Below are 25569 nucleotides of genomic sequence, written 5' to 3' on the forward strand. Positions count from 1 at the left end.
GATTTTAGTTGCTACTGTAGGGAATTTAGAGAACCAAACTCGCTAAGCGATTTTGCTCTATGGAGAAACCCCAATTTGCCAGTAGAAAACCGCAGACTTGAGCATAGAGAGGAGCGAGCACTGAGCAAAAACACGCACAAGCGGAGAGTCAGAGGGAGAAACGCGTAGATTCGAAGCCCATTCTAAGAGAATGGTGAACTATTTGTTGATGATCACCGCGGAGCTGGAGAATCTCACCGACCTTCAGCCGCAAGGCGGTTGTGATGATCCTAACTTTTCCTACTATTTCAAAGTAATTTTCTGTATTTTTCTCGATTTGTTTCTTTTTTGTTTATACGAAGTTTTATTGTCTAGCAGAACCATTAGCGGAGGTACTTTGATTGTACAGTTTTTTTTGCGCCCATTTCAGCTCATATTCGCTTTAATTTATGCCGTTTTCTGTATATTTTGGTTTTTTGACTTAATTCCGGTCATCTCTATCCCATGGTTGAAACCGGTTCTATTGCTCAGATTTCATTAGAGTGTGTGTCCATCGTTGGTTTACTTATTTCATCATCTTTGATTTCTTTTGGTGTGTCGTCATGATTTGACACTTTTCTTTTTCTATTTTCTGAATGCAGTGACGTATAAGATTCATGAATGTGTAAAATGGGTATGGGCTCTTTTGTTCATGCATTAGTTTGATAAATGATTGTATTTCCACTCTTAACCTTTTATTTTATTTACTTTCCTCAATCACTGTTGTTTTATACATTTCCTGGCTATAGTATATGATCATTTGTTGTTTGCATAAATATGGAGTTTGAGATGGTTTTAAAACAGATGTTTCTTTACCCCAATTTCAGAACATATGATCATAAGAGTTCTATCATTTTATGTGAATATTTATACCTGTGAAGGTATAAACATGTGCAGATACACAGGCACAAGGACATGGTAAGAGGCATTTGCATTATGCTTGCTTTTGTACGATTGTCCTTCCCTTTTATCTTGCTGAAGAAATGCCCCATAATTAGCATGCTCAATTACTTCTGGAAAAATTAACTCCATTACTAACTATCATTATGGCCAACTTGGATCTTAGCAAATTTATATAGTAATGGTTTCCCTGTCAAAAGTTTGTCCACATTTTGAGCTTTATGATTCTCTGGTTTTGCTTATTTTGTTGCGTTGTGCAGCTGAAATGTGGGAACTGTGGGGAGGTGACCCAGAAAGAGACTTGTGTCACCTTGAATGAGACAGTTCCTTCTGCGAAAGGAAAAGGCGAGACTCATCTTTCTCAGAAGGTAGTCTCTCTCTCAACTCTCAAGTATGTATTGAGTGAGCTAAGCCATTTTAGAGTATTGCATATTTCGGTAACTATTGCTTGTAAATTATTCTATCTAGAATATAGCATACAAGAAAGTATGTCCTGATTGTCAGATTGGGATGAAATTGTGATCAAATTAGATATCTGATATTTACTGAATTACGCCAAGTATTCTTTGATTTTATTCCTGTTAGTTAATACTGTTTCTTGTCCCTTTCTGTTCTAGTGTAAGTTTTGTTCAAGGGAAGGAACTGTATCGATGATCACAGGCCGGGGCCGTCCTCTTACTCACGAACAGGCGGAAGCTGGAAAATATGCCCCTCTAATGTCATTTGACTGCAGAGGTTTTGAGCCTGTTGGTTTTTCATTTGGCAGCAGTTGGAAAGCTGAATCTGTAAGTCTCCGAAGTTGGTTTTGGTTTAAGTTGGGAATTCTATTTCGTTTTTTTTGGGCAATTTAACTGAAGTTATATTTTTATTTTTAGTTTCATTTTATCTGAACATCTATTATCTGCATATTGGATTGTAGGTTTGACTTCCATAAGTATTTGCGTTTATTTGCAATAAATGATCTTTAGGCGTCCAGATGCAACAATTATAATTGTAGAAAATTGTTGCAGTGATGGTGCATTTTGATGTTTTTAGCCCATATTGTTTTGCAGTTAGAGTCCATGTTCCCTTTATTATTTAGTTTATCTCAATTAGGACGTGCTATCCAATTGAGAAGGAAAGATGATTTGTTCTGGTTCATGAAAAGTATTGAGAAGTTTACATTCATTCCCCCCCTTCTACTGCTCAACAGAAAATGCTTAACTGTCACCTTGGTGGTTAATTGTGATATGCTTTTCATGTTTGTATGTCAACTTATGCAGTGATGGTTCACAAAGATCTATGGATTACATTGGTAAAAGGATAACTTTGGTAGGGGGTGAAAAATGTACAGTATGTAACATCTGCAAGTCTACCCCTTCCAAATTTCAAGTTTTCTCTATTTTCTGTCGCTTTTGATTGGCCGATGTTCTGTTGCTTTTAACCAATTCATGCCAGTTTTTTCTGTATCACTCTATTTGTTAATCAGGGATCTACAATCGAAATGTTATAACTAAACTCTGTTATTTATTTTATTTACTTTCTTTTTATAGCTTGCCGGGACGAAGTATAATGACATTGACTTGTCTGGAGGGGAATTTGCTGAATATGACGAGAAGGGGGAGTGCCCTGTCATGATCTCCAACCTCCGTGCCAAATTCGATGTGGTGAAGTAGGTCAAAAGATCCTCTGCCTGAATGTTCTATACTACGTAATCAAGTGGGATTATAGACTAACTTCTTTGTTCCTACAATCCTCGATGCATGTTGATAGAGCGCAGCTCTTGATATTTATAATAAACATAAAAGCTGCAACATGTTGATCATCATCGTTTAATTTATCTCAACTCCTGTCTGCTGAAATTGGTGAATCTTGATGGGAAATCGACTTACGCGAATGAATGCCAGTAATCAACTACTGTCAGGATCACGTGGATTCTACTTAGAAATTGCAAGTATAGATGTTTGGTATTATCTATGATCCATAGTGATTTGGTGTAAATATTGAAGGTGTGTAAGTATTGGTGTTTGTGGTAGCCAAACTTTCTGATATCAAACGTTGGATGCACGAACTTAGCAGTAAGAGGGGATGAGTCTGAGTTTGCGAAATATAAGGTAAGAACAGTTGTGCAAGGAACATAGTCATGTTCTTGAAGACAGATCAAGATTGGAAGGTATGAACTAGGAACTGTTGACCCACAGCACAGGAAATATTCTGTTCATTCATGATTTAGGGAATCTAATGCCATGTTTAACACCAAAAATCTTGAATTTCCATGCCATAATACTACAAAAGAACCAACAAATTCTTTTCCTCTTCTAAAAATTGTTCAAAAGTCTTTCTATGTACAAAAGTTGACTATCTTGTGCTAAACTTGCCTTTTCAATCCAAGGACTATATTACATGGATAGGAAATTGACCCCTTCTCATTCCTTTTTCCTTTTCTTTTTCTTTCTTGAGTAAACGATTGGATAAAATATTTCATGGAGGGTGTCAATAGTATGCAATTTATAATCAATTAATTAACTATGATAAAATATATAAATCATTACATTAAAAGAAATTAATCATCAGTAGTATTTGTAAGTATTAATTAACCAATCAAACTTTAAAAATAGGCACAAAAATACATATCAAAACCAAAACCTTTTGAAATCTCAACTTTTATGAGATGAGATGTGAATCCTACACAAAATTAACGAGTGTAATATCTATACTATAAAAACTTTTTGTTGTATTAATTTTTGAATATTTAAATTTTCATTTATTTTCTTAAAAAAATAAGTCTTAATATTAATTTTCATACTTTTCATATACCCACGATCACAATTTATGTTTTCTGTCTCACCCCACTTCATTTCTTCTTCCCTCACACACGTTTGTTTCTTTTCATGATTGTTTTTTATATGCTCATGAAATTTGTGTTGTGCAATCATTGTATATGTATATATTTATATCAAAACTAGAAGTTAAAGAGTTCCAACACTAATTAAGATAATCACGAATGATTTTAGGTGTAATTAATTGGTTGTTTTCCTAATTATAACAACCCTAATTTAGAGAATAGGTTGCCCATATCAGAAACCGGCTACACCCTCACCAATTTCCTACATAAATATACGAATACAAACTATAACATATCCAACTCCTTTCCAATCCCATTGAACTTTAGCTGTCATTGCCATCCGCACGCATTCTTCAATTAAGCATAAACACCCGCACCACAATCCGTAGAGCTCTTTTCCTCTGTCGGTCCCCTCACAATTTCCCGCTCTCTTCTCTTATTCAAATCTGACGAGTACAAATCTATATCTCTCTCTCTCTCTCTCTCTCGTGAGCGAAGATTGTGGAGTTTAGTACAGAGAAAGAGCTGCTATTAGATGTTGCGGAGGATGGTGTTGACTTTCGTACGCTAAAAACAGGGTACCCGGGTTGGAATCTTGATCGTTTATGAAAGTTTCATGCAGTTCAGGTATTGGGATTTGGTTGTTGTTGAGGAGGATTGAACTCCTTTGTTGAGATTTTGAGAGGGTTTTATGCCGAAAGGTAGTATAACCCGAAGGAAGAAACTGGAAATAATTCTTTAGATGGAATTAACGGTTGTACACATGGAAGATTGTAAAGATCCTCTTGTGTTGAACAGGGCAGGGCAGACTAGGGTTTTGCCTCAAAGATTGCTTCAGTTGCTTGTACTTTTCTTATTCTTGTGTTTCATCTTCTCTGCAGTTAGTACCCATATGATTGGGTATTTTGGAGTTTACAGTGCAGTGAATCCGATAAGGCCTAATTTACTGCCCCCCGATGGAGAACAACTGATAAATTTAGACCAATGGATTAATCCACCATCCACTTTGATGCATAATATGAGTGACAAGGAGTTGTTTGGGAGGGCATCTGCTGTCCCCCGTTTGGAGAAGTATCCGTTTAAGAGGGTTCCAAAAATTGCATTCATGTTCTTGACTAAGGGACCATTGCCGCTTGCTCCTCTTTGGGAGAGGTTTTTCAAGGGGAACGAAGGCCGGTATTCGATCTACATTCATTCGTTGCCTTCTTTTGAAGCTGATTTCCCATCTTCTTCTGTTTTTTACAAGAGACAAATACCGAGTCAGGTATTGAAGTCTGCTGCGAGTTCGTTGATTGAATATGCATGAAATAGAGGGTTGAGCCATTTGCAATCGGTTTTTTGTTTTACTAATGTTGATTCTTGGAAAAGCTAGCTTCTTGGATCGAATATAGCTCCCTATTGAGTTCTTGTGGTTTTCATGTTTGATGAAGGTTTGTTTATTGGTTCTACATAGCTATGATTTAGTTTGCCAACAGGGTTGGTGTATGCGGTAAGTAAATGTGCATCGGTTGGTTGCATTCAGTCAATTGCTTATAGTTTTACTTGTGTGTACATATTGAAGATATATGAAGAGAGGTCATTTTATCATTTTACTATCAATTGCATTAAGCCTTTGCTTTCTCCTTCTCATTGTTTCCTCAACTTGGACCACATCTAGAGTAGGCTATTTTAGTCAGCTCCAAAGTTGTTGTCTGATATTTCTATAGTTATCTTGGAAGTTAACCCCTTTGACATTGGCCATTTCTTCTTGCTAATCTCTGAAGTTTGCTCTGCCAAAGCTACATTTGCTTGTTTTTCCCAAATAATTGCTGATGAACTAGAAATATCTATGTCATAATGTAGTTAAACTGGGATATGCCTTGGTAATGCAGTTTTTGTTGTATCAGAAGTATCAATCAGTTGCCCATTTTGGAGCATACTAAATCTTAAGCTGTTGTTTGACAATGGTGCTGGCCCAAAAATTGTACTTAGTACTAATAACTCTGTTGTATTTCCATCTTCATATACAGGTGGCAGAATGGGGGGAAATGAGTATGTGTGATGCTGAGAGAAGACTACTGGCTAATGCCTTACTTGATATTTTGAATGAACGGTTCGTTCTGCTGTCCGAATCGTGCATTCCCCTCTACACCTTTACCATGACCTACGACTACATCATGAGATCCAAGTTTAGCTTCATGGGCGCATTTGACCAACCAGGCCCACATGGAAGAGGACGATACAACGAGAACATGTTGCCCGAGGTTAACATCACCATATGGCGCAAGGGATCTCAATGGTTCGAGATCAACAGAAAGCTCGCCCTCTATGTTGTTGAAGACACCAAATTCTACCCGAAATTTAATGAGTTCTGTCAACCGGCATGTTATCCAGACGAGCACTACTTTCCGACTATGCTGACTATTAAAGCCGCGAATCTCTTGGCAAATAGAAGCATAACGTGGGTGGACTGGTCGAGGGGCGGGGATCATCCAGCTATGTTTGGTGGTGCAGACATAACCGAGGAATTCATGGAGAGAGTCTATGGAGGTCATAGCTGCTTATACAATGATCAGCCTTCTTCTATTTGTTATCTGTTTGCTAGGAAGTTCTCTCCTAGTGCCTTGGAAGCTTTGCTGTTGCTAGCACCAAAGTTTCTAGGTTTTTAGATAGCAAACATTACCTTTGCTCTTTTCTGTTTTTTTTTTGTGGTGAGTAGATGTAACGAAAATGAAAGTAGGAACCATTTAAGTTACATGGGAGAACAATGAACTAGGTTCTTACAATTGTAGTTCTATTCTTTTACATATAGTTGAATATACACTACAAGTCTTGATCTTCTCAATTTATGGTGTCTTCTCTTGTTTGTAAATAATTTCTTTCAAACTATGTTTGGATGAACGATTTGGATTTGAGTAAGACTTTCAAATGAGTTCATATTAAATTTATTTAAAATTAATTGTCATGTGACAAAATATGAAAATTCAAGAATGAAATTTTTGATAATATTGAATTATTCAAATAAGTTGGACGGAATTGTTAATATGAAATTAAAATTTTTAATTTTAAATATACCAATTTAAAGAGCCGACATATAACTATACCAAATATCGAGAAGATGGTGTAACTATTTTTAAATTATATTATTAAATATATTTTGATTTTAATGATATATGGTACAAATGATGAGTTCATTCTGTCTTTTTGTAAAAAGAAAATAGGATTGCCTGTTAATAGCCGTAGAAGAATTTTGAAGTTTTAAATGTAATTAAAGAATTACGGTCTTTACCCGTCAAGCGTGTGTTGGGGGCGACCTTTTGACGTGTCGAGTTATTATTGGTGAACTGTAGGAAATACAGGACAAGTAACGGAAGGGACAGCTGTCTGCTACTTTTCGGTAATTATTCCATGATTTGCTCAAATCAAATATAATATCTTCCCTGGAAACTTAAACTGCGGGATTTCATTATTACTGATTAGTAACTACTGCCTGCCCGACCCCATACGCCGTCGTATCAGCCAGCTGTCTGTACATTCGGGCATCTGCCCGTACAGCCTAGCATCTGCCCGACATCTTCTCACTCCCACACACACTCTCTTGTATAAAACGCACTACACTCTCTCTCTCCCCTCTGCCATTCACTTCCCTCATATTCTCAGCTTCCTTCTCTCTCTCTCACACACACACGCACACTAATATACCTTTAGAACACACGCAAAAGGTGCAATGGCGATGTCTCAGACTAGAGCCTTGGTGGTTGCAATGGCGGTACTGACTATTTTCGCGCTAATCGGAAGCTCAGCGGCCCAAGAGGCACCTGCGCCGGCTCCTACGTCATCAGCTGGAGTCATATCCCCGTTGCTCCCCGTTGGTTGCGCCGTCGCTGTAGTTTCATTCATCTTTGGATCTGCGCTCAGGATCTGAAGTTTTTAGAGATTATATGTATACTTACGTATATTTGAGTGTGTGTATAAGCCGAGAGATATTTTAGAAATTCCGGAGTTGATTTGTGTTTGTGCAGATCTGTTTGGTTTGGTGTTTGGTTTGTGGTTGAATTTTATTTTTAGAAGATCTGTGTTGGTTATACATTTGTTATTTTTGTTTATTTATTTTTGGCTATTGTCATGTTAATTTTTTAATTCCATATTTCTTTTCGTCATCTTATTCATTAATTTGCTTTACATTACAGAGTTTGTTATGAAACTGGAAATCCAAGATACATCAATGTACAGTAGTGCATATGTGTGTTTGGTCTTCTTTTCCAGGTTGGTGATGGATGTTGGAAAATTTAATGAATGTGTTTTAGGAGATAGGGAAAACCGTAATGCTATTTGCTTAACAAATAGGCGGGATTTTGTTTAAACCACCAAATAGATTTCTCCATCCTCTGAAATATTTGCAGGCGTCGAGTGAGGTTTTGCTTTACATATGAGCAAAGACGCATGGTCCACTAGTACGTACACATCATCCATAACCTTGTGCTGGATGATTTTAATTTTCTAGTTAAAGAATTTACTTAATTTTCCCTGCCTGCCTGCCTTGACTAATTTAACCATCATTTCCACCACACACTTGGTTTGCCTTGAGAGTTGAAACAAAGACGACTTGTCTAGGGTGGAAGAAAAGGGACAAAACCCATTATATTTTTCAAGCCATTAGCTAATTTCTACACAGAGAGCAAAGTCCCAAAAGTACAGAAGCAGAGACCATTTCTTATGAAATGAATTTCACAATCTCACTGCTCCGCCACGTCCATCAAATTTTACTACCACTTCCTTCGATTTACACACCGTTTCGCTGTTTCCTAACACTCCTACTCCGAGTCTGAGTCCATATTTCCCATAGCCTTCAACCCTCTTGGTCTCTGAAACACCGTTTGTAAAGTACAAAGTTTAAAAATTAAAATTAAAAGAAGAAAAGTTTATTATTATTAGAAAAGAAAAGAAATGAATACCTTCTTCGTGACCTTCTTCTCTCGTACCTCGTAGCGTTCAAGGGTTAAATCGCATAGCCATGCACCAGGACTCACTAACTGCTGATGCACAAGAATTATTAATAATGAAACGATAATTACAAAAGAATTATTCATCTATTATCGAGTTCCTTCCATATAGGTAGTTACAGGAAAAGTGGTGGCTTAGTTATGTTTGATTAAGAGAATCAAATTATTCAACTCTTACAGCAACTAATGATTTGACCCAAACACGGATAGACCTAACAAATGTGCTGTCCTCTGTCTTATTGTGCTTTGTTAGTTCATACATGATAATGTGTGGTGAGGGTGGAGATGGGTTCGGTTCTCCAATAAACAAAATCAAAAACAGGAAAAGGATGACCCACCAGCGTTGGTATATAGGCTGCCATATTCCCTCCCCAATTATTGGTGAAAACTGCTACTATATATATATATGTATGTATGCATATAAAATGGCAACTGTTAATGAAACAAGATAAGGAAAATAAAAGATATGAAAGCCAAATCCTTTGTCGAAGCTATGTCTGCCAGTAATTTCTGGACTGAAATTTTTATTCAAAATCAAATAAACAGAAATTAATGAATGGTAATGAGTCATTCATTTACAGGAATGGACACGTTGCAAGCATCGTCAGTTTATGTCAAATAATGCCACAGACCTCACATGGCTGTCACTATGTAGGGGGGAAAAGAAAAAATCTTGAGTAGTTGGACTACTGAAGAAATGTATAACAAATAGCATTTCTAATAGTGTGAAGTTTCAAATGTAACTTCAATTTCTTTCCTCCACTTTACTCTCCAGTTCACTCCATGATTCAATTTTTTTTGCCATAGGTGGGAGAAAAGGTTAAATGGAGGTCATAAAAGTTGTCCCCACATGATTTCGTACAAAACATATTCTTTTCTCCCTTTCTTGTCATTGCATAAAAGGTCAGAGTCTAGAAGCCCCAAATAGTTTTTCCAGAGAAAATGAAACAGAATACTCAAATATTTGGAAGAAATAGGCACTGTATGGTGGTCATCAAGGCTGTAAACATAATTAAATTTTAATTCAGATCGAGTTTATTTGAATCTAAATCAATTATATGACAATTATAATACACGTGTCGTGTCAATCACATACACGACACATGAAAAGAATGAAGGTACTTATGTGGCATCGAAATTTTAATTTACTAGGGAGAGATTTTATTTGATCTCCAATATGGCTAATTAAAGAAAATAAAATTTTCAAAAAACTCCATGTTTGCGAAGGGATCGTTCCTTACTCTAGCAAACAAATGAATTAAGAGCCCAGCACAGCAAAATCATGAGAAAAGGGATCACATATCTTTTACTCAATGCTACAAGATATTATTCATTCGGTGCAATATCCCATTTTAGCTTATTTTTGTGCATCTGATATAACTTAGAAAAGAAGGATTACGTAAAGCAAAGTAAAAATGAGGTAGGAGAACTGGAAAAACTTACATTGAGTGTCCGCTGAATAAACTTGGCCCGTTTCTTGGGTCTTTGAGGGAGCTTGGACCCTTTAAATGCCATAAAATCCTCTTCTTTCTCCTTGTTTGTCAAGGCCAGTACAAACTTTGGCGGCCAAACGGCAGCAATTGTGTCTCCACCGGACTGCGACCCGCCTTTTTTGCCGCCATCGTGGGCTGTTTCCGATGACCCAGAACCACCTGCTCCGCCGCTGCCGTGGTGGTTCTCATTATAATGATGATTACTATTGTTGATCTTGTTATTATGGTGGTGGGTGTTATTATTATTACCAGTAGCAGTGCCTTTCCTGTCACCTCTATCAGGGGAGGCCAATCCCCTCACTCCGTTGCTATGCCCCCTCATACCAATTGAACTCTCTGAATTCCTAAAATTGAAACAAAATCAACAAGGTAACACAACCAACGAACGAAAGTAATCAGAACACGCACATATAAAATAGGTAAACAGTCAATAAAGAAACACCATGGCGCCATCTATCAAGAGAATTGACAACACCAAAAAAAAAAAAAAACACTTTATTATACTAGTAATAACTTTAATCAATTAATACGAATGCATTTCCCCTAAAAAAAAAAAAAAGAAAAAGTCTATTTAAGAAAAAATAAAAAAGATTGACGTGGGTATGAGAAAAATTACAGGAATGCCCTTTTGGGGTAGAATTTTTTTATCACAGGATGGGCGATGGTGTTGCGTAGAAAATGGGGGAGAGTTGTTAGGAGAGGATGTGGTTCTGATTTGAGTCAGCTTTTATTTTAAAAGGGTCAAGATATTTGAGAAGTGTGTGTGTGTGTGTTAACCTAACGTGTGCAACCACAGCTGAGAGAACACTAAATATGGAGAAAAATAGGGGTGTACTTTAGTTTCTGGCAGAATTTGGGCCATCCGATTGAAGTTCCTCAACGCAATTTTAGATGGTTTACGTGTCCTAATCTTACATGAATGTTTTCTGGATCTAACAATAAATTTCATGGGAAGGGAAAGGAGTCGAAGACAAAATGGTGGCCCACATTCCAAAGTCTCCAAAATGACTATCGCCCGTGGGATAGAGAAAGAAAGGGAGGATCAGCTTCACATGGTGATCTACCATTAAAAATTAACAATTTATTGTTATTATTTGGAAAAGTTAAAAATGTGTTATTATTACAATGAATAAAAACATTAAATAGTCAAGATCATAATATTAAAAAGAGGGTGGAGAAAAAGAGAAATTTTGAGAGGACAGATAAAGAAATAGAATATAGAAAGTAAAGATATGGTTGGTTCATTAATTATTTACAAGCATGTCTCCTAAAATTTAATTTTATTTTTAATTTCTAAACTCCTCACTTAAGGCAAGAACATTTTTTCTTTTTTTCGTCCAAAAAAATATGGAGGACTGGTATATGGAAATAAATTTGGTTACTTTGGAGAATATGATACCAAACATAGATACAAATCCTTCCATATTATGGCAAAAAGTGCGCTGCTTCAATTATATGACAATCAAAATGCACATCCTGTCTCCTAAACCCAAGAACCAGAAATTTTTTGGTGCAGCAAAGTTTGAAAAAGAAGATCAAAACGGAAGACATTTTAAAGTTTCCATACACGAATTCAACCTAAAAATACCAATGATTGCTTAACATCAACGAAAACTGTGAAGTAGTAGATTTGTGCATATACAAAGCAAACAAAACTTGAAAGCTGCCCAAAGAAAACTTCACCAGCCAGAAATCCCAATTGCAATTAAGAAATACATTTAAACGAATAGTAATCTTAACCACTGATCCTGGGTGAAGCAAATGCCGTACCCCAAAAGACGACCTTTTCAATTTAGAAACAAGGATAGAAAAAACTTAAACCACTACTCCATTACTTTTTTCCATTGACCCAACCAAACAATTCGACTCCAGTTTCGAATTTCAGATCATTGCAAAATCAATTAAGCCGTAAAAAAAATTCTCAATCACAGCTGGAACATCCCAATTTCATATCCACAAAGAAAGCAACATTCAATTGGGAAAAATTAACCGACTAAAAACCTCATCCTCACGTGCCACTCGCGTGACAAACTTTCCCAGGCGAGGAATAACTCACACAGTATTCAAGAAAAAGAAAACAACAAAGAGAAAGGGAAACAGCTTACCTCAAAATTCGATGAGACGGAGAAGCCGGACGGTGACGGAAGTTCAAATAACCATTACCGACACCGTTGCTCTTAACAGCATTAATATTGTTATGCTGATTTGAGTTGGGATCCTTGCTACTATTATTGTTTAGATCCGACCTAACGACCCGCCGTTCTACCCGGGCCGTTGCCCGCTGAACCGGGCCCGAACCGTTCGGGTCAGTATTATTCACCTGGACCTTCATGCAGCGTAACCTTTTACGGTTCCCCCACTGCAACACGAAGTCAGACGACGTCGTGGCGGCTGACCTGGACTCGGATCTCAATAACAATCCGTCTCTATTGGTGGAATGAGTGTTCTTCCTCTCCATCTCCTCTTTTGTACACCTGTCAACCACCGTCAAATAACAATCCGTCTAGCTATTAACGGAGGTTTATTTGCTGTTATCTAAACTCTGGTTAAATTTTGAGAATAAAGAAAGAAAAAGGAAAAAGGGGAAACAACTGGATTTACATAAATTTCTTTGCCAATTGCAGGTATTAATCTTGAAAAGGAAAAGGGGTAACTAAAATCAAAACATTTCCAGAACTCGAAACCAATGGAGAGGAGTGGTCCGTAGTGCTAAATTTTGAGCAGATTAAAGAGCGGGAAAAAGAAGGAAAACACAGAATAGGAAATTGGGAATAGAATTCTGAAATCTTAGAAACAAATTGGGGAGGCGTGGTTATCATTTTTTAATGATGAGATTTTGGTTTTCTGGAAAAATAAAATTTAAGCATATTTAGTATGGTATGGTCCCTTCTCCGAGCTAATTTTTTCTGTGCCCTTGAAAGATCACCAGAATTCTTTTCATATCTGAATTCGGGAAAGAATGAGGAAAGGTACTTGGAAATTTAACTCCTGGATTTCAGTACAAGATAAGTGTTGATATATTCGCACAAAAATTACTTCAAAGCTTCAAAAACTGGGCTTCCAGCAAGCGAATTTGAAGATTTACCATAGCAAACTCTCGAAAAAGTCAAAATTGGTGCAACCATTAATTTCTTTGAAAAGCTTTTCCAGAAAGGAGGAGATACAACGCTCACCAAGTTTTGAGAGAAATCATGATTTTTTTCGGATTATCAAGAGGGAAAACTTTTGGAAATTTTTACACCAGACACTTTTGGGGAAAAAACTTCGATGAAGATGAATCTGAACTTTTTGGAGTAGACTTTCTTTCTTCCAGACTAAAGCACCATTATCTTACCTTGGAATTTCTATTCTCTTCACTGCACTTATTCTTCTGCGGAGACAATAATTTCTTTCCTCTTGCTTTCAGAATCCGATAAATCAGTAAGCCAAAAGCGTTTGAATCTGCAATAAAAGAAGCCAGAATTTCATTAGCAAGATGCAAATTCAACTCTCATTTTCTCATCTTCTCCAGAAGACGAACTAATTACCTTATGTATTCCGAATTTTGTTTCAAACATTCAGATTATCCTCTCAAGAAGAGTTTCAAGAGAGGTGAGCAGATAACATCCGCTAAAAAAATACGGAGGATTAACAACGATTCCGCTGATATAGTCTTCAAATGCTCGTATTTAGCAATATCAAGGAGAAATAAGAACAAATCAGTGCTTATATTTAAGGTCTCTGTATTCAATTCCGATCTTTTCAACCAGGAAACTGATCTCAAATCTCCCAAAAGTTGTACCTGTCAAACAAAATTCCAGATTAATTTCCGGAAAAAATGAATGCAAATCAACAAAAAAGAAATACAACAACAATTACGAACCTCGGACTCAAAAATTCCGTCCTGAAATCCAATCAAAAGCACATCAACTTTTCACAAGTCCGTGAACAGAATCAAGCTTCAATATCTTCTCAGGAACAACCCGAAAATGTGCCTGTAATTCAACAACCATCATTCCAGAATATACATATTAAACATCCAAAATTGCATATTCAAGCTTGCAAAACTAAGAATCTTCATTCGTCAAAATAGAGTTTTAGATGTCTGTTTACATTTAGATTCACCACATTTCCACTCACCAAATGTTACTGGCAAATTTTTCTGCTCCTTTATCAATTTCCCAAAGTTATGACAAAACTATTACACACACACACACACACACAGAGACACAGAGAGAGAGAGAGAGCTCTTTCTTCTTCTTCTTCTTCTTCTGCTTGTAAATGATGAATGAAAAGAAAATACGAAACAACTCTGTTTTCCTCTTCGAACCACCATTTTTATACCCTGCAGGTTTTCATCTTCCATCTACAACCCTTGAAAAATAATGGACGGTGTAGATCGCTTCTCGTTTTTCAGCTGCTTTAGACGGCGTTTCTGTGTCCCACATAAAGACCGGATTTCGACTAACGACGTTAATTAGTGGGACGGAATCTTTCATTCTGTTAGTTCGCCGTTTATACAATATTTTATTTAATCATGGAGCCCCCTCGGTACCCGGTCGCTGTGGCATTTAGCATATGATTAACCTAACTTGGGTTAGCTAATCCACTATGGTTAAGTTAATATAATCCTCTGTGTTTGCACTTGAAATACACTCACTTTGGGGAACCCAATAAATCATAAAAAATTCCTTTTGTAGGTTTCTTGCGATTTGGATTTGAATTTTTGGTTTCATACAATAATTACACTTTTCTCTCTCAAATTTTCATATAATTACATATAGAATTTTTATGATTTAAAAAATTATATTTAATACCTCCGAGACTTGCTTTCATCTAATAAATAAGTTTCTTCATTAGTCAAAATTTATTGAATTTTGTGATATTAATAAAAAAAAATCTATATTTATCCTCAATTAACTTATTACTGACTTATTGTAAGTCAAATAGATCTTTGTTAGTGAATTTTGACTAACAGAGGTACTTATTTGTTAACCGGAAGTAAATTTCAAGAGTGCTAAATGTAATTTTTCAAACTACAGAAAATCTATGTGTAATTACACTAATACTCAGAGAAGGGGATTGTAATTATCCCTTATATTTCCAGTCCCATATAATTTAAAAACGTAACAGATATGATCTCATATATTAATATTGTGGGATCAAATTTTTTAGGTTTTGGGACTTATCAAATTTTTCTTTTCTTTTCTTAACATTACATCAATATGTTAAGAAAGCAGACAACAAATTACAATAACTTTCAATTAAATCAATACATCAATATCAATATACTAAAAATAATAAACAATAAATTAGAAAGAAAGTAGTCAATAAATTACAATAATTTTTTATTCGACCAATACATTAATATCAGTTTGCTAAACAATAAATTACAGTAACTCTCGACAAATTATAATAACCCACATAAAGTGAACAAAAAGCCACACGTCTCGAACGCATGACTTCAAACTTGATCATGGAGCTTAATTTCAGACTCGACCACTGAATTAAGACATTATTGACGATACTCTGTCCTATTTATTATGTATAACAAAAATAATGAGTAGTGTATAAACTTTAGGTAGGATAAGTCATTCAAAGTGCGCTTCCAACTCAATAACCACGACTCTACACACAAGTGCATGCCTCCATTTATGGAGTTCACGCAATATATACGTTTAGCTGCATTTCCAGTTATTCTTGGAGGGCTTTAAGTCGAAAAAGTTTGTAAATTAAAATTTTAAATATTATAAATTTTATTTTACTTGTATTAATTATAAAAATCGAATAATATAACAAACACTAGAATTTAATGGGCAATTTGACAAAAAATGTACATATTTGTATATCTTATTAAAATAATCACTTATGGTTAAATTTGTATGATTTATTGTTTCATTGAAAATTATTAAATTCAATTCAAAATAAGGTTGGTCGAGCAATGAATTATTAGAAGCAAGTTAAAAAACAAATATATATATATATATATATATATATATATATTTAATATTTTAAATAAAAAATTATTAAAAAATAGTATCCGTAGTTTCTACATGAGATATCGATGTACTTGGATATCCAAAAGATATGATGGAATTTTTCAAATTATGCTTTAAACTTTAAAAAAATTGAAAGTTAGACTAATACTTATCGCATCATTATTATTATGTTGATTTGTCGGACAAAATTGAATTTTTTTTTATGCATTATAATCCTTATTAATATTATCTTTTTATAGAAATCATTTCAAATATTGACATAATTTTCAAAAGTAAAGCGAGTTTAGCAAACGATAAAATATTCATATACAATTTTTCAGAAGATTGATCTCATAATTGTACTATCATGTATAATTAATTTTGTATATGAGTTAATCGAATATGAACGTCACCTCCATCTCTTACACTATGTACACGATTCGATGTTTTTGAATTTTAAATATTTTGAACTGATTGAATTTTTTTTTTATTTTTTTAGAAAAAAATGAACAACTCTCAAAATGACGTAGAGGATTAGTGGTTAATATTAAAAACATTATCAATATATCACGAAATTAAGAATATTAAAAAATTTTGGAATATTTTATATAAATAGGAAAATTTGTGGATAGTTTTAGACCAATATAAAAACTAAGAGAAGATTAAAAAGTTCTGTATATAAGTTTAGAAACTTTTATAGTATTTAAAAATATTATCAAAACAGTTTTTGAAAACTTCTCACGACACCATTAAGAGTAATCTTCACCGTCCATTTAAAGAACCAAATATATAAATATTGGATTGAAGTTCATTTTTAATAATCAAGTTTGGATGTCAATATTTTCATCAAATTTTTCTCATTAAGATCTTTTACTTATTTACACATTATCTAAGTAAGTAGAACGAAAAAAAATCAATATTGAAAAATTTAAAACTATGCATCACGCACGACAAGAGTTTTTGAAAACTTCTCACCATAAGATTAAGATTAATCATCACCATCTATTTGAAGAGCCAAATGAAAAGAAATTTGGATTGCAGTTCGTTTCTAATAATCGAGTTTGTATACCAATATTTTCATCAAAATTTTCTCATTAAATTTTTTTACTTATTTACACATTATTTAAGAAAGGAGAAAGAAAAAAAATCAATATTAAGAAATTTAATAATATGCATCATTGCGCAACGCGCGTTTATTTTACTAGTTGTAGTAAATCAGTAGAGACCACTTAAGTTGCAGGTTGTATTTTAAAAACAGAGTTTGGTCAAGAACGTTGAATTACGTTGATTGATGTTACCATATTATACATTTATGATAATTATATGAATATAGAATCTATATATAACGTTTTAGAGACAGATAGAACAAAACATGATTGCGGCAAAAATAAGGGCACATCTGGCAATAATTATACCCTATATACAATATTCTAATAATTAGAACTGCTTTCTTAAAAAAAAAAATATTTGTTTGATATTCATTTCATGGTCTCATCTGACAATTTCGCAAGGCTCCTGAAGGCTCTCCAGGAAAGTCGAAGCTCAATAGCAGCTTGCTAAACCTATGGCACACAAAACACACATTGACAATATTATTCAATTCAATGGAGAACATTTTTTTTGGAATAGAGAAGGGTCCTCAAGTGCTGAAGAATGTTGGATAGCCCCTAGTTGATGATTGGACTTGCCTAAAAACTTCTGAGAATGTATCACAATTCAACTCTTACATATTCAACATAACTTATTAGCTAGTATAAACATGTAAGAGCTGAATTATAATACATTATCATAAGTTTAAGGCAAATTCCATTTATCAACATGGCGGCTTGTAGCAGGTTAAACAGTCTTTCGCATTATGGACCCTTCTAGATTTCAAAATAAATTTTTCAATGAGATGAACATTGTTGTTAGTGTCTGTTTTGTGTTCCATAGCTTCAACAAGCCACTTTTGAGCTTCAACTTTTGTCGCAGAGGCCTTGTGGACTACCAAATCAGACAATAAAATGAATATCAAATGAAGATTTTCCAAGAAAGTAATTATTAAATATTGAAAGGGGTAACAATTTACAGAATAGTGTATCTTGGGTTTAATTATTACCAAAACGATGTGCCATTATTTTGGTCTCAATCATGTTTCTTCAATCTATTTCTGGGACGCTACATGTAGATTCTATATCCATATAAACGTTATAAATGTATAATATGGTACTATCAGCTGCTTTACTAATATATACCAATTAATGTAATCCATCATTCTTGACCAATCTCTGTCTCTGAAATACAACTTACAATTTAAAGTGGTCTCTGCTTATTTACTATAATTTGTAAAATAAGTGCGGCATTGTGCATGATGCATAATTCTTATTTTTGTTCAATATTAATTTTCTTTTTCCTTTCTCCTTTCTTAGATAATATGTAAATAAGTAAAAGATTTTCATTGAGAAAATTTTGATAACAATATGGATATCCAAACTTGATTATTACAAATGAACCCGAATTCAATATTTTTACATTTGGCTTTTCAAATAAACATTGAAGATTAATCTTAGTCGTACAGTGCGAAGCTTTAAAAAACTCTTTCAAAAATATTTTGAGTTACTATTAAAGTTTCTAGACTTATATACATAACTTTTTTAAAACTTTTCTTAATTTTTATATTTGTCTAAAACCTTGCATCCACAAACTTCCGTACTTATATTAATTATGTTATTTTTTTAACATTCTTAATTTCATGTTGTATCTATAGTGCGGCAAGATTACACTTTTTTCCCATACAATATGGGATTCAATACTTTTAACCCTCTCCTTACAAGATTTTGAAAATGGTTCTAAAATTGAGAAAACTCGAAATATTTGGTAATCTGCTTTACAAAATTTTCACAATGGCCCCAAAATTGTGAAAAATAGATACATTCAGGCCTTTGCTTTATGAAATTTATGAGACTAAATATGTCAATTTTTTTTAATTTTAAAACTATTTTAAAATTTTGGTACAACAATATACATATTGTAAGAGACGAGATGACATTCATGTTCAATTAACTCGGCATAAAATTAATTATTCGTGATAGTAAGATCATGAGATTAATTCTTATGAAAATTTGTATATATATATATTAGCCTTTTTTTTAATTTAAAGAATTATAAAAAAGACAGGGGCTAAGTGAAGATTTCTTTAGTTTAGTAGGATAATTGATGAGATTAGCATACTTTAGAAGTGTAAAATGAATTTAATCCAATAATTTGTTATTGGAATAGCATCTAAATTATCAATTTAGCGAGTGTTTTTGCACGCTTCAAAAAAGCACTTTTTAGCTTCGGGCCTAAAAGTTCTTTTGAAGTGTTTGGGATGCCAGCTTCTGCTTCTGAAATGGCTCAAAAAAACGCTTTTAAACCAAAAGTTAAAAGCATCTTAGGGAGTGCTTTAGTTGCTTTAGCTTTTTGGTAAATAAATCCAAATTTATTTTGACTATTTTATCGTTATTATAATAATTTTAATTCAACTTTACCGTTTTTAATTTATTTTAAAAATGTATATGTAAGTTGATACGGAGTTTTTAAATAATTTAAATTTTAACAATAATTAAATTTATGTTTTTATATATTTAATATTTTAAGTTTTTATATTTATGTGTTATATCATCTAATTATATTATTTTGTTCACACATTATTATTTAAAAAATAATTATTTATTGCATTATGTAAGTTTAATTATTGTGTATGAATGAACAATTATAGTACTTAGTGGAGCATTATTAAATTAAATATATTTTTTAATATTTTTAGTGGGTCGCCTAAGCCCCTCTTCTTTGCGAAATTCTCGAATGAGATCACGAAAAATTCATGATCCGAATTCATTGGTAAGGAAGATTATCGAGATTCACTACATTAGTAGGTGGAGCAGGAAAGGCTATTCCAGACAGCCTGCTTGCTCCACGACCGTAGTCTGTGTATCTCAAGCCACAGGAATCGAACTTACTTCTTGTTCTCCACAGCTTGGGTTGTACGAAGAAGTCTTTTGTGTCACTGACGAGAACTCTTTTGATCCATGACTCACTTGATTGGGAAAAGTGCACGTCGAAGATAAGACCAAAAAAAAAAAAATCCTGATAAAATACTAATTGAAATAAAATTTATAATTTTTTGTGAAAAGATAATTATTAGTAAAAAATAACAAGTGAAATAATAAGTAAAAAATAATATTTTCTTTAACATATAGGGACAAAATAGTCTTAAATCAATTAAATTTATTTTAAAAATAATTTTTCTTCAAGCACTATCCAACTTTTTTGAAAATTAATTAACTATCAAAATTTGATGAAAATGTTTATATATATATATACTTTAAAGAGGCAAAAATAAACGCAAAATGTCAAATTATATCTTTATAGCATTTGTACAAAATCTGTTAAATTAATGATTGTATTATATAGAATTTAAGATAGTTTTAAAGGATTTAATGTAGTAAATTAAAGTCGCATTTAGGCCTTTGTTAAAAAAGTTGTGTTTATTTTATTAATATTTTAATTGTCTGAGTTGTGAAGTTTCAAATAATTGCTACCATTAAATATAATAATGAATGAAAAACAAAAACATATATATATATATATAATGAATGTGACGACTAGTAAATATTCAGCCACTTAACATCAACAATGATAATCATAAAACCAATCCTAGAAGTTTTACATGTTCCATAGAGATAGAGCTATGCTTCTGAGCTGTGTATATACATGCAAGCAATTGATTTACGATGGAATTTGTCGTTATAGTGATATATACATAATTACACACAAAGCCAAGATATATAGAGAGAGAATCCCACTCTCTGATGTTTTAGATTCTGGTTGCAACAATCAAGCACTATAGCCTCTGTGGAGAGAGCTCCAAGAATTAGAGGGGACGTTGGTGCACGCTTGGGCAGATACCTCACCCATTTGTTCTTTATTCACACCAGCATTGCAGATATTGGCAATAGAACGCATGTGTTTCATTCCGTACTGGGATAGGGATCCACAATGAGTCTCAAATGTACGTACCTGCATAGGAGAGATAAATGTCGGGTTTTTAAGCACTCACAAAAAATATTATTATCAATATGTAGGAGATGAATTCTGATGCCTTACCAAAAGTTTAAGGCAATTCCAGTCATCAACAAGAGGCTCTCCAGCAGGCCGAACCGTATTCAGCACTTGAGGACCCTTCTCAATTCCAAAAAGAAGTTTCCCAATGAGCTGAATGCTGTTGTCAATGTGCGATCTGTGTGCCATAGCTTCAGCAAGCTGCTTTTGAGCTTCGACTTTCCTAGCAGAGCCTTCAGGAGCCTTGCGGAACTGCCAGATCAGACCATGAAGTGAAAATCAAACAATGATTTCTCGAGAATATAGTTGTTAAATATTCAAGCGGGTATGAGTAGACATAATAATATATCTTGGATTCAATTATTGCTAGAATAATGTCATTATTTTTGCCTCAATCAAATTGTTCAATCTCCCTCTGAGACGTTACATGTTCTTAACATCAAAACTGTTTTACTAATATATATCAATCAACATAATTCAACGTTCTTCACCCGGCGCTTTATTTGAAATGCAACGTGCACTTTAAATTGTCGCTGCTTAATGCTTATTTACTACAATTTAAAACTACTTCCACAACACAGTCATAGGAATACAATTATCAAATAGTGATTAACGCACAACACTAGTTATTAAGAAGTAAAAGTTCCACATACCTTATCCCAAAAATGCACGAGATCAGCATCCCGCTGGTTAACAGCTCTTGAAGAAGACAGCCGCAATGAGTTTCCGTCCACAAAAGTGAAGTTGTCGTTCGCAGGATTTGTACCCATATACGAGAAAAGATGATCGACACTTAGCTTTAGATCACCATATTGCATGACATGAGAACCATAATAAGAATTTTCATTAGCAGTTCTCGTCTTGACCTGCAATTTCCGACATAATATTTAGTGCTAAAATAAGTATCTGGAAAATGTGGAAATGTTAGGATTTATTCTACGAACACTATATCCACATGTCCGCATCATCATAAAACATCATATGTGGAAAGCAAGCAATAGCTACATTCTGTTGAAATTTCAAGCCAAGGACCTGGCTCTAACGGACTGATCAACGTAATACATGTGTTTTAACAAGATCTTACCAACTGATATTGTTGCCTCAAAGATTCAGTCCGAAGATTGTGTATGTCACTGTTCATGAAGACATAATATTAATTAGCAAGAGAGAGAACGGGGGTGTTTCAATCGGAACTAGATTAACAACCGCCTTAAATTACATGGCCAGCATTTTAACATTGCCTTTTCTTTCAAAAGGCACAACTAAAGATAGAACTAAGTCTGCTCAGAGAAATTAGTCTTTAGGTTTATAATTCGACAAACTGCAACAAGCAGTCATTTTGGCAAATATGCAAGAAAGATTTGCTTAAGTTCGAGCAAATTTGACCAACTTGAAGTTCCAAGTAGGAAACAATTGCCGATCAAAGTGAAAACTAATGCATACCTGTCCTCCATCCAGGCGACACTATACAGGTCACCCAAACAGGTTTCATATTCAGGGGGAGGACTTGGATAATCTCCCGGGCAGTAGGTTCCCCAACTACTCTCTTCCGCATTTGATGCAGTGGTTGCATATATATTCAAGCCTTCAGGAAGAAGACCTTCAAATATACTTCCAGATTCACAAGCTTCAAGGTAAAATACCTACAAATACTAAAGATCAGTAGGCTTGCACATAACTAAGATATATTTGGCACATAAATAATTTCACTCAAAAAAATAATAGGCAACAATTGATTTACCAAACTCTTGTATGTCCCAGAAGCATGTTTCTTCTTCAAAACATTGATCAGATCATCCGCATATATGTATGGACTAGTAGGCATACCTGGACATGTTGATAACATAATAAATAAGCAGCAAAGTGTAGATAACCTCAAGAGCAAGAAACATTAAAATCAAGTTACTGGTTGTCGGGAACACTGTCGAATTAGTATTCTTGCACATGAAAATCATCAAATTATAACAATGACGATATGAAATTCTAGCACCAACTAGAAGAACAAAAAGGAGTTCCATCAGTACCAAACAAAAACCATGTACCCAAGGTATTTGGTGCACATGTATAGCTGTGATATCTAAACAATGAATCCACATGAAATTATCAAATAATAACAATACAATGCCAAGGATGCTCGTAAGCACACCAAGTTCTCCGCTGTTCAAACAACAGGGACTTTATTGAATTTATGAATTCATCCATTGAACAGATAAAGGAATACGATAATCAGAAATCTTATAATCTAGCATGCTAGAGGCTGCCAATTAGCCAAAACATTGCAGAAGAATACATCATCTTCAAAGATGAGGATGAGAAATGCATAAATGTCGAGCACAAAATGAAAAAACAAGGGGAAGCAACATAATCCAAATTACACATGATCTTAAAAATTGAATATAAGATAGCATTTTCCTTCTTACACATCATAACGTATCATGTTCAGAATGTTGAAAATAATGAATTTAAGTAACATATGCGTACACATAGAGTTTAACGCAAGGAAGTTACTAACCAAGCACCCCAGGACCACCATGATCAGTGTAGTATATGAATATATGATCACTTGGACCACTGTCGACAACCTTTCCGCTACCTCCTCTAACCGCAGTTTTGTTCCCAAGAAGTACGGCAAAAAAGTTGTTGACAGTAACATCATCTCCAACATAATCCTGTTTCACGAAATATCAGCAAGCAAAAATGAAAAGTAGTTTCAACTAAACTGACAAAGGTACTCGCGAGAGAACCTTTGGAACTCCCTTATAGACATCCTCGCCATGAGGATTGTTAATGATGACTCCAGGCCTCGGATTTTCTTCATTGTAAGCAATGTCATCGTACATAAAAACAACAATGTTTTCATCTTTGAGACCACCTCTTTTCAGGATTTGATATGCATGGCATACATCAGCCTATTACAACAGTAAGACCACGATATCAGTATTAGTGATAGGAGGGAAACCAGAAAAATGAAAATTTATATAATTCTCAATTTCTCATATTTGAACCCTTTTTATTCTATGAACTGCAGGTACTGCAAACTAGCTTAAGATACTAAATGATAACACATAATTAGTAGTATAGTCAGTGGGATCACAACATCAAAACCAGCTCTCAAAGACCAAGTATAAAACCATGAAGACGTATGTTAGACACGGTAACTATCTTTTACAACATTTTCTTCCTTCTTTCTGTTCAGCAGAGCACAAACAACACTTCATATGCCCAATCATCCAAATTTTCAATCCAATATTCATCATTCATGCTTAAAGACAGAACAAATCTAGTCCTTCCATATAACGGGCCAAAAAAATAAAGAAAGGATAAAAGAATCAAGGACAAACAAATGAAGATGGTTTTGAGAATACAGAAGTCTTCAAGAAATTGTGAAAGCATCATTCTGTCAAGAAAAAGCAATTAAAACTTTCATGATCAGCTTGGCCCACTTCTTCAATTTGTCAAACAGATATAGGGACATAAAAAATTAAAGTTTATCACTATGTAAATTTGGAGTGGCCCACCTAACCCAATAATGATAAGAACACACCAAAGACAACGTTTATTATATTAGAAAACTTAGACATCACGAAATTGATTAACTGCTGTATTTTTACTTTGATGAATACTGCTCCTGTAATATACTAGCAAGTGTGTGAATCGAAACACAGCTTTTAAAAGTGAAAGCAAGAAGTAAAACCAGTCGAAATCACAAAAATCAGATATTTTAGGTTAAATCAAAACAGAAACAGAGCTCGGAACTTTACAAATGATGCTATGAACGTGATAAAAGATATAAATAAAAATTTGAAAGAGTTGATAGTTTCGGACAACAAAACTTGGACAATTTAGTCATCGTGATAACCTGGTGTCGGTAATTCCAGTAACCATTTGATCCAGCTATCAGGATAGCCCATCTCGTACCCACGGAATCATCATCATCTCCGCCGTTGTCCTCCTCCGGGCCACCGAAGAATCGGCGAGCATCGGAAGGAAGCTTGATGAAATCCCGGCCATCGGCAACGTTCAGCAACGCGAGTGTGAGGAGTAATAGCGCACCAGCGGCGTAGCGAATCGTCATCTCTCGTCTCCGGCGAGGAAACCTTGTTGTCAAATGTTGGAAATAATTGACTGGTTAGGCACGAATTTTGTCGATGATATATATAGACAGAGAGGGAAGGAAATAGTGACTTTTACGCAAAGCCCCTGATTTAGAGTGGCTTTCTCTGCTGTACTCATTCACGCGGTTCTTGCAGTGGGCCTAATTATTGTACAATACAGGTGCAGCAGAAACTGAAGAATGTACAACTGGTCGAAGA

At 34.4% G+C, this 25569-nt stretch overlaps 4 protein-coding genes across 8 annotated transcripts; 2 read left to right on the top strand and 2 right to left on the bottom strand.

The window, feature by feature from the left end:
* The first annotated feature begins 57 nt into the window (after window positions 1–57).
* LOC105174993 (uncharacterized) lies at window positions 58–2759 on the top strand. 3 transcript variants are annotated; one of them, XM_088878808.1, is made up of 5 exons: window positions 58–371; window positions 621–652; window positions 1179–1286; window positions 1536–1703; window positions 2451–2759. In XM_088878808.1, the coding sequence occupies exons 1-5, from the start codon at window positions 191–193 to the stop codon at window positions 2571–2573; spliced, it is 612 nt and encodes a 203-aa protein (XP_088734934.1). In that variant the 5' UTR covers window positions 58–190; the 3' UTR covers window positions 2574–2759. The 3 variants fall into 3 exon arrangements, with proteins under 3 accessions (XP_088734934.1, XP_011095622.1, XP_088734938.1); XM_088878812.1 differs by having other exon boundaries at window positions 142–292; XM_011097320.3 differs by lacking the exon at window positions 621–652 and having other exon boundaries at window positions 69–292.
* A 148-nt stretch (window positions 2760–2907) lies between these two features.
* On the top strand, window positions 2908–6566 carry LOC105175076 (glycosyltransferase BC10). Of its 2 annotated transcripts, XM_011097512.3 has the most exons (3): window positions 2908–4369; window positions 4624–5006; window positions 5752–6566. In XM_011097512.3, the coding sequence occupies exons 1-3, from the start codon at window positions 4348–4350 to the stop codon at window positions 6388–6390; spliced, it is 1044 nt and encodes a 347-aa protein (XP_011095814.1). In that variant the 5' UTR covers window positions 2908–4347; the 3' UTR covers window positions 6391–6566. The 2 variants fall into 2 exon arrangements, with proteins under 2 accessions (XP_011095814.1, XP_011095742.1); XM_011097440.3 differs by having other exon boundaries at window positions 2908–5006.
* Window positions 6567–8337: 1771 nt separating this feature from the next.
* Window positions 8338–14522, bottom strand: LOC105175218 (uncharacterized). 2 transcript variants are annotated; one of them, XM_011097625.3, is made up of 8 exons: window positions 14337–14522; window positions 14080–14191; window positions 13745–13998; window positions 13552–13658; window positions 12323–12691; window positions 10168–10561; window positions 8677–8757; window positions 8338–8586 (listed from the first exon to the last, which is right to left on the bottom strand). In XM_011097625.3, the coding sequence occupies exons 5-8, from the start codon at window positions 12673–12675 to the stop codon at window positions 8536–8538; spliced, it is 879 nt and encodes a 292-aa protein (XP_011095927.1). In that variant the 5' UTR covers window positions 12676–12691; window positions 13552–13658; window positions 13745–13998; window positions 14080–14191; window positions 14337–14522; the 3' UTR covers window positions 8338–8535. The 2 variants fall into 2 exon arrangements, with proteins under 2 accessions (XP_011095927.1, XP_011096005.1); XM_011097703.3 differs by having other exon boundaries at window positions 8677–8754; window positions 14337–14520.
* A 6296-nt stretch (window positions 14523–20818) lies between these two features.
* On the bottom strand, window positions 20819–25400 carry GAMMA-VPE (gamma vacuolar processing enzyme). Its single transcript, XM_011097823.3, has 9 exons — window positions 25116–25400; window positions 24001–24165; window positions 23769–23925; window positions 22998–23083; window positions 22700–22899; window positions 22341–22389; window positions 21910–22122; window positions 21302–21508; window positions 20819–21214 (listed from the first exon to the last, which is right to left on the bottom strand). The coding sequence occupies exons 1-9, from the start codon at window positions 25329–25331 to the stop codon at window positions 21032–21034; spliced, it is 1476 nt and encodes a 491-aa protein (XP_011096125.1). The 5' UTR covers window positions 25332–25400; the 3' UTR covers window positions 20819–21031.
* Window positions 25401–25569: the final 169 nt, after the last annotated feature.

Source organism: Sesamum indicum, linkage group LG1, assembly GCF_026168435.1.
Source record: "Sesamum indicum cultivar Baizhima isolate 11 linkage group LG1, ASM2616843v1, whole genome shotgun sequence".
NCBI lineage: Eukaryota > Viridiplantae > Streptophyta > Magnoliopsida > Lamiales > Pedaliaceae > Sesamum > Sesamum indicum.

Bases quoted from the DNA above. Each gene is read 5' to 3' on its own strand.
- LOC105174993 (XM_088878808.1), top strand. From the start codon at position 191: ATGGTGAACTATTTGTTGATGATCACCGCGGAGCTGGAGAATCTCACC. The intron at 653-1,178 runs GTATGGGCTCTT...TGCGTTGTGCAG, and splicing joins TTCATGAATGTGTAAAATGG to CTGAAATGTGGGAACTGTGG. The intron at 1,704-2,450 runs GTAAGTCTCCGA...TTCTTTTTATAG, and splicing joins GCAGTTGGAAAGCTGAATCT to CTTGCCGGGACGAAGTATAA.
- LOC105175076 (XM_011097440.3), top strand. From the start codon at position 4,485: ATGGAATTAACGGTTGTACACATGGAAGATTGTAAAGATCCTCTTGTG. The intron at 5,007-5,751 runs GTATTGAAGTCT...CTTCATATACAG, and splicing joins AGAGACAAATACCGAGTCAG to GTGGCAGAATGGGGGGAAAT.
- LOC105175218 (XM_011097625.3), bottom strand. From the start codon at position 12,675: ATGGAGAGGAAGAACACTCATTCCACCAATAGAGACGGATTGTTATTG. The intron at 10,562-12,322 runs GTAAGCTGTTTC...TTTCAATTTTAG, and splicing joins CCGTCTCATCGAATTTTGAG to GAATTCAGAGAGTTCAATTG. The intron at 8,758-10,167 runs GTAAGTTTTTCC...CTTGTGCATCAG, and splicing joins TTATTCAGCGGACACTCAAT to CAGTTAGTGAGTCCTGGTGC.
- GAMMA-VPE (XM_011097823.3), bottom strand. From the start codon at position 25,331: ATGACGATTCGCTACGCCGCTGGTGCGCTATTACTCCTCACACTCGCG. The intron at 24,166-25,115 runs GTTATCACGATG...CTGTTGTAATAG, and splicing joins ACTGGAATTACCGACACCAG to GCTGATGTATGCCATGCATA. The intron at 22,123-22,340 runs GTAAGATCTTGT...CGGAAATTGCAG, and splicing joins TGAGGCAACAATATCAGTTG to GTCAAGACGAGAACTGCTAA.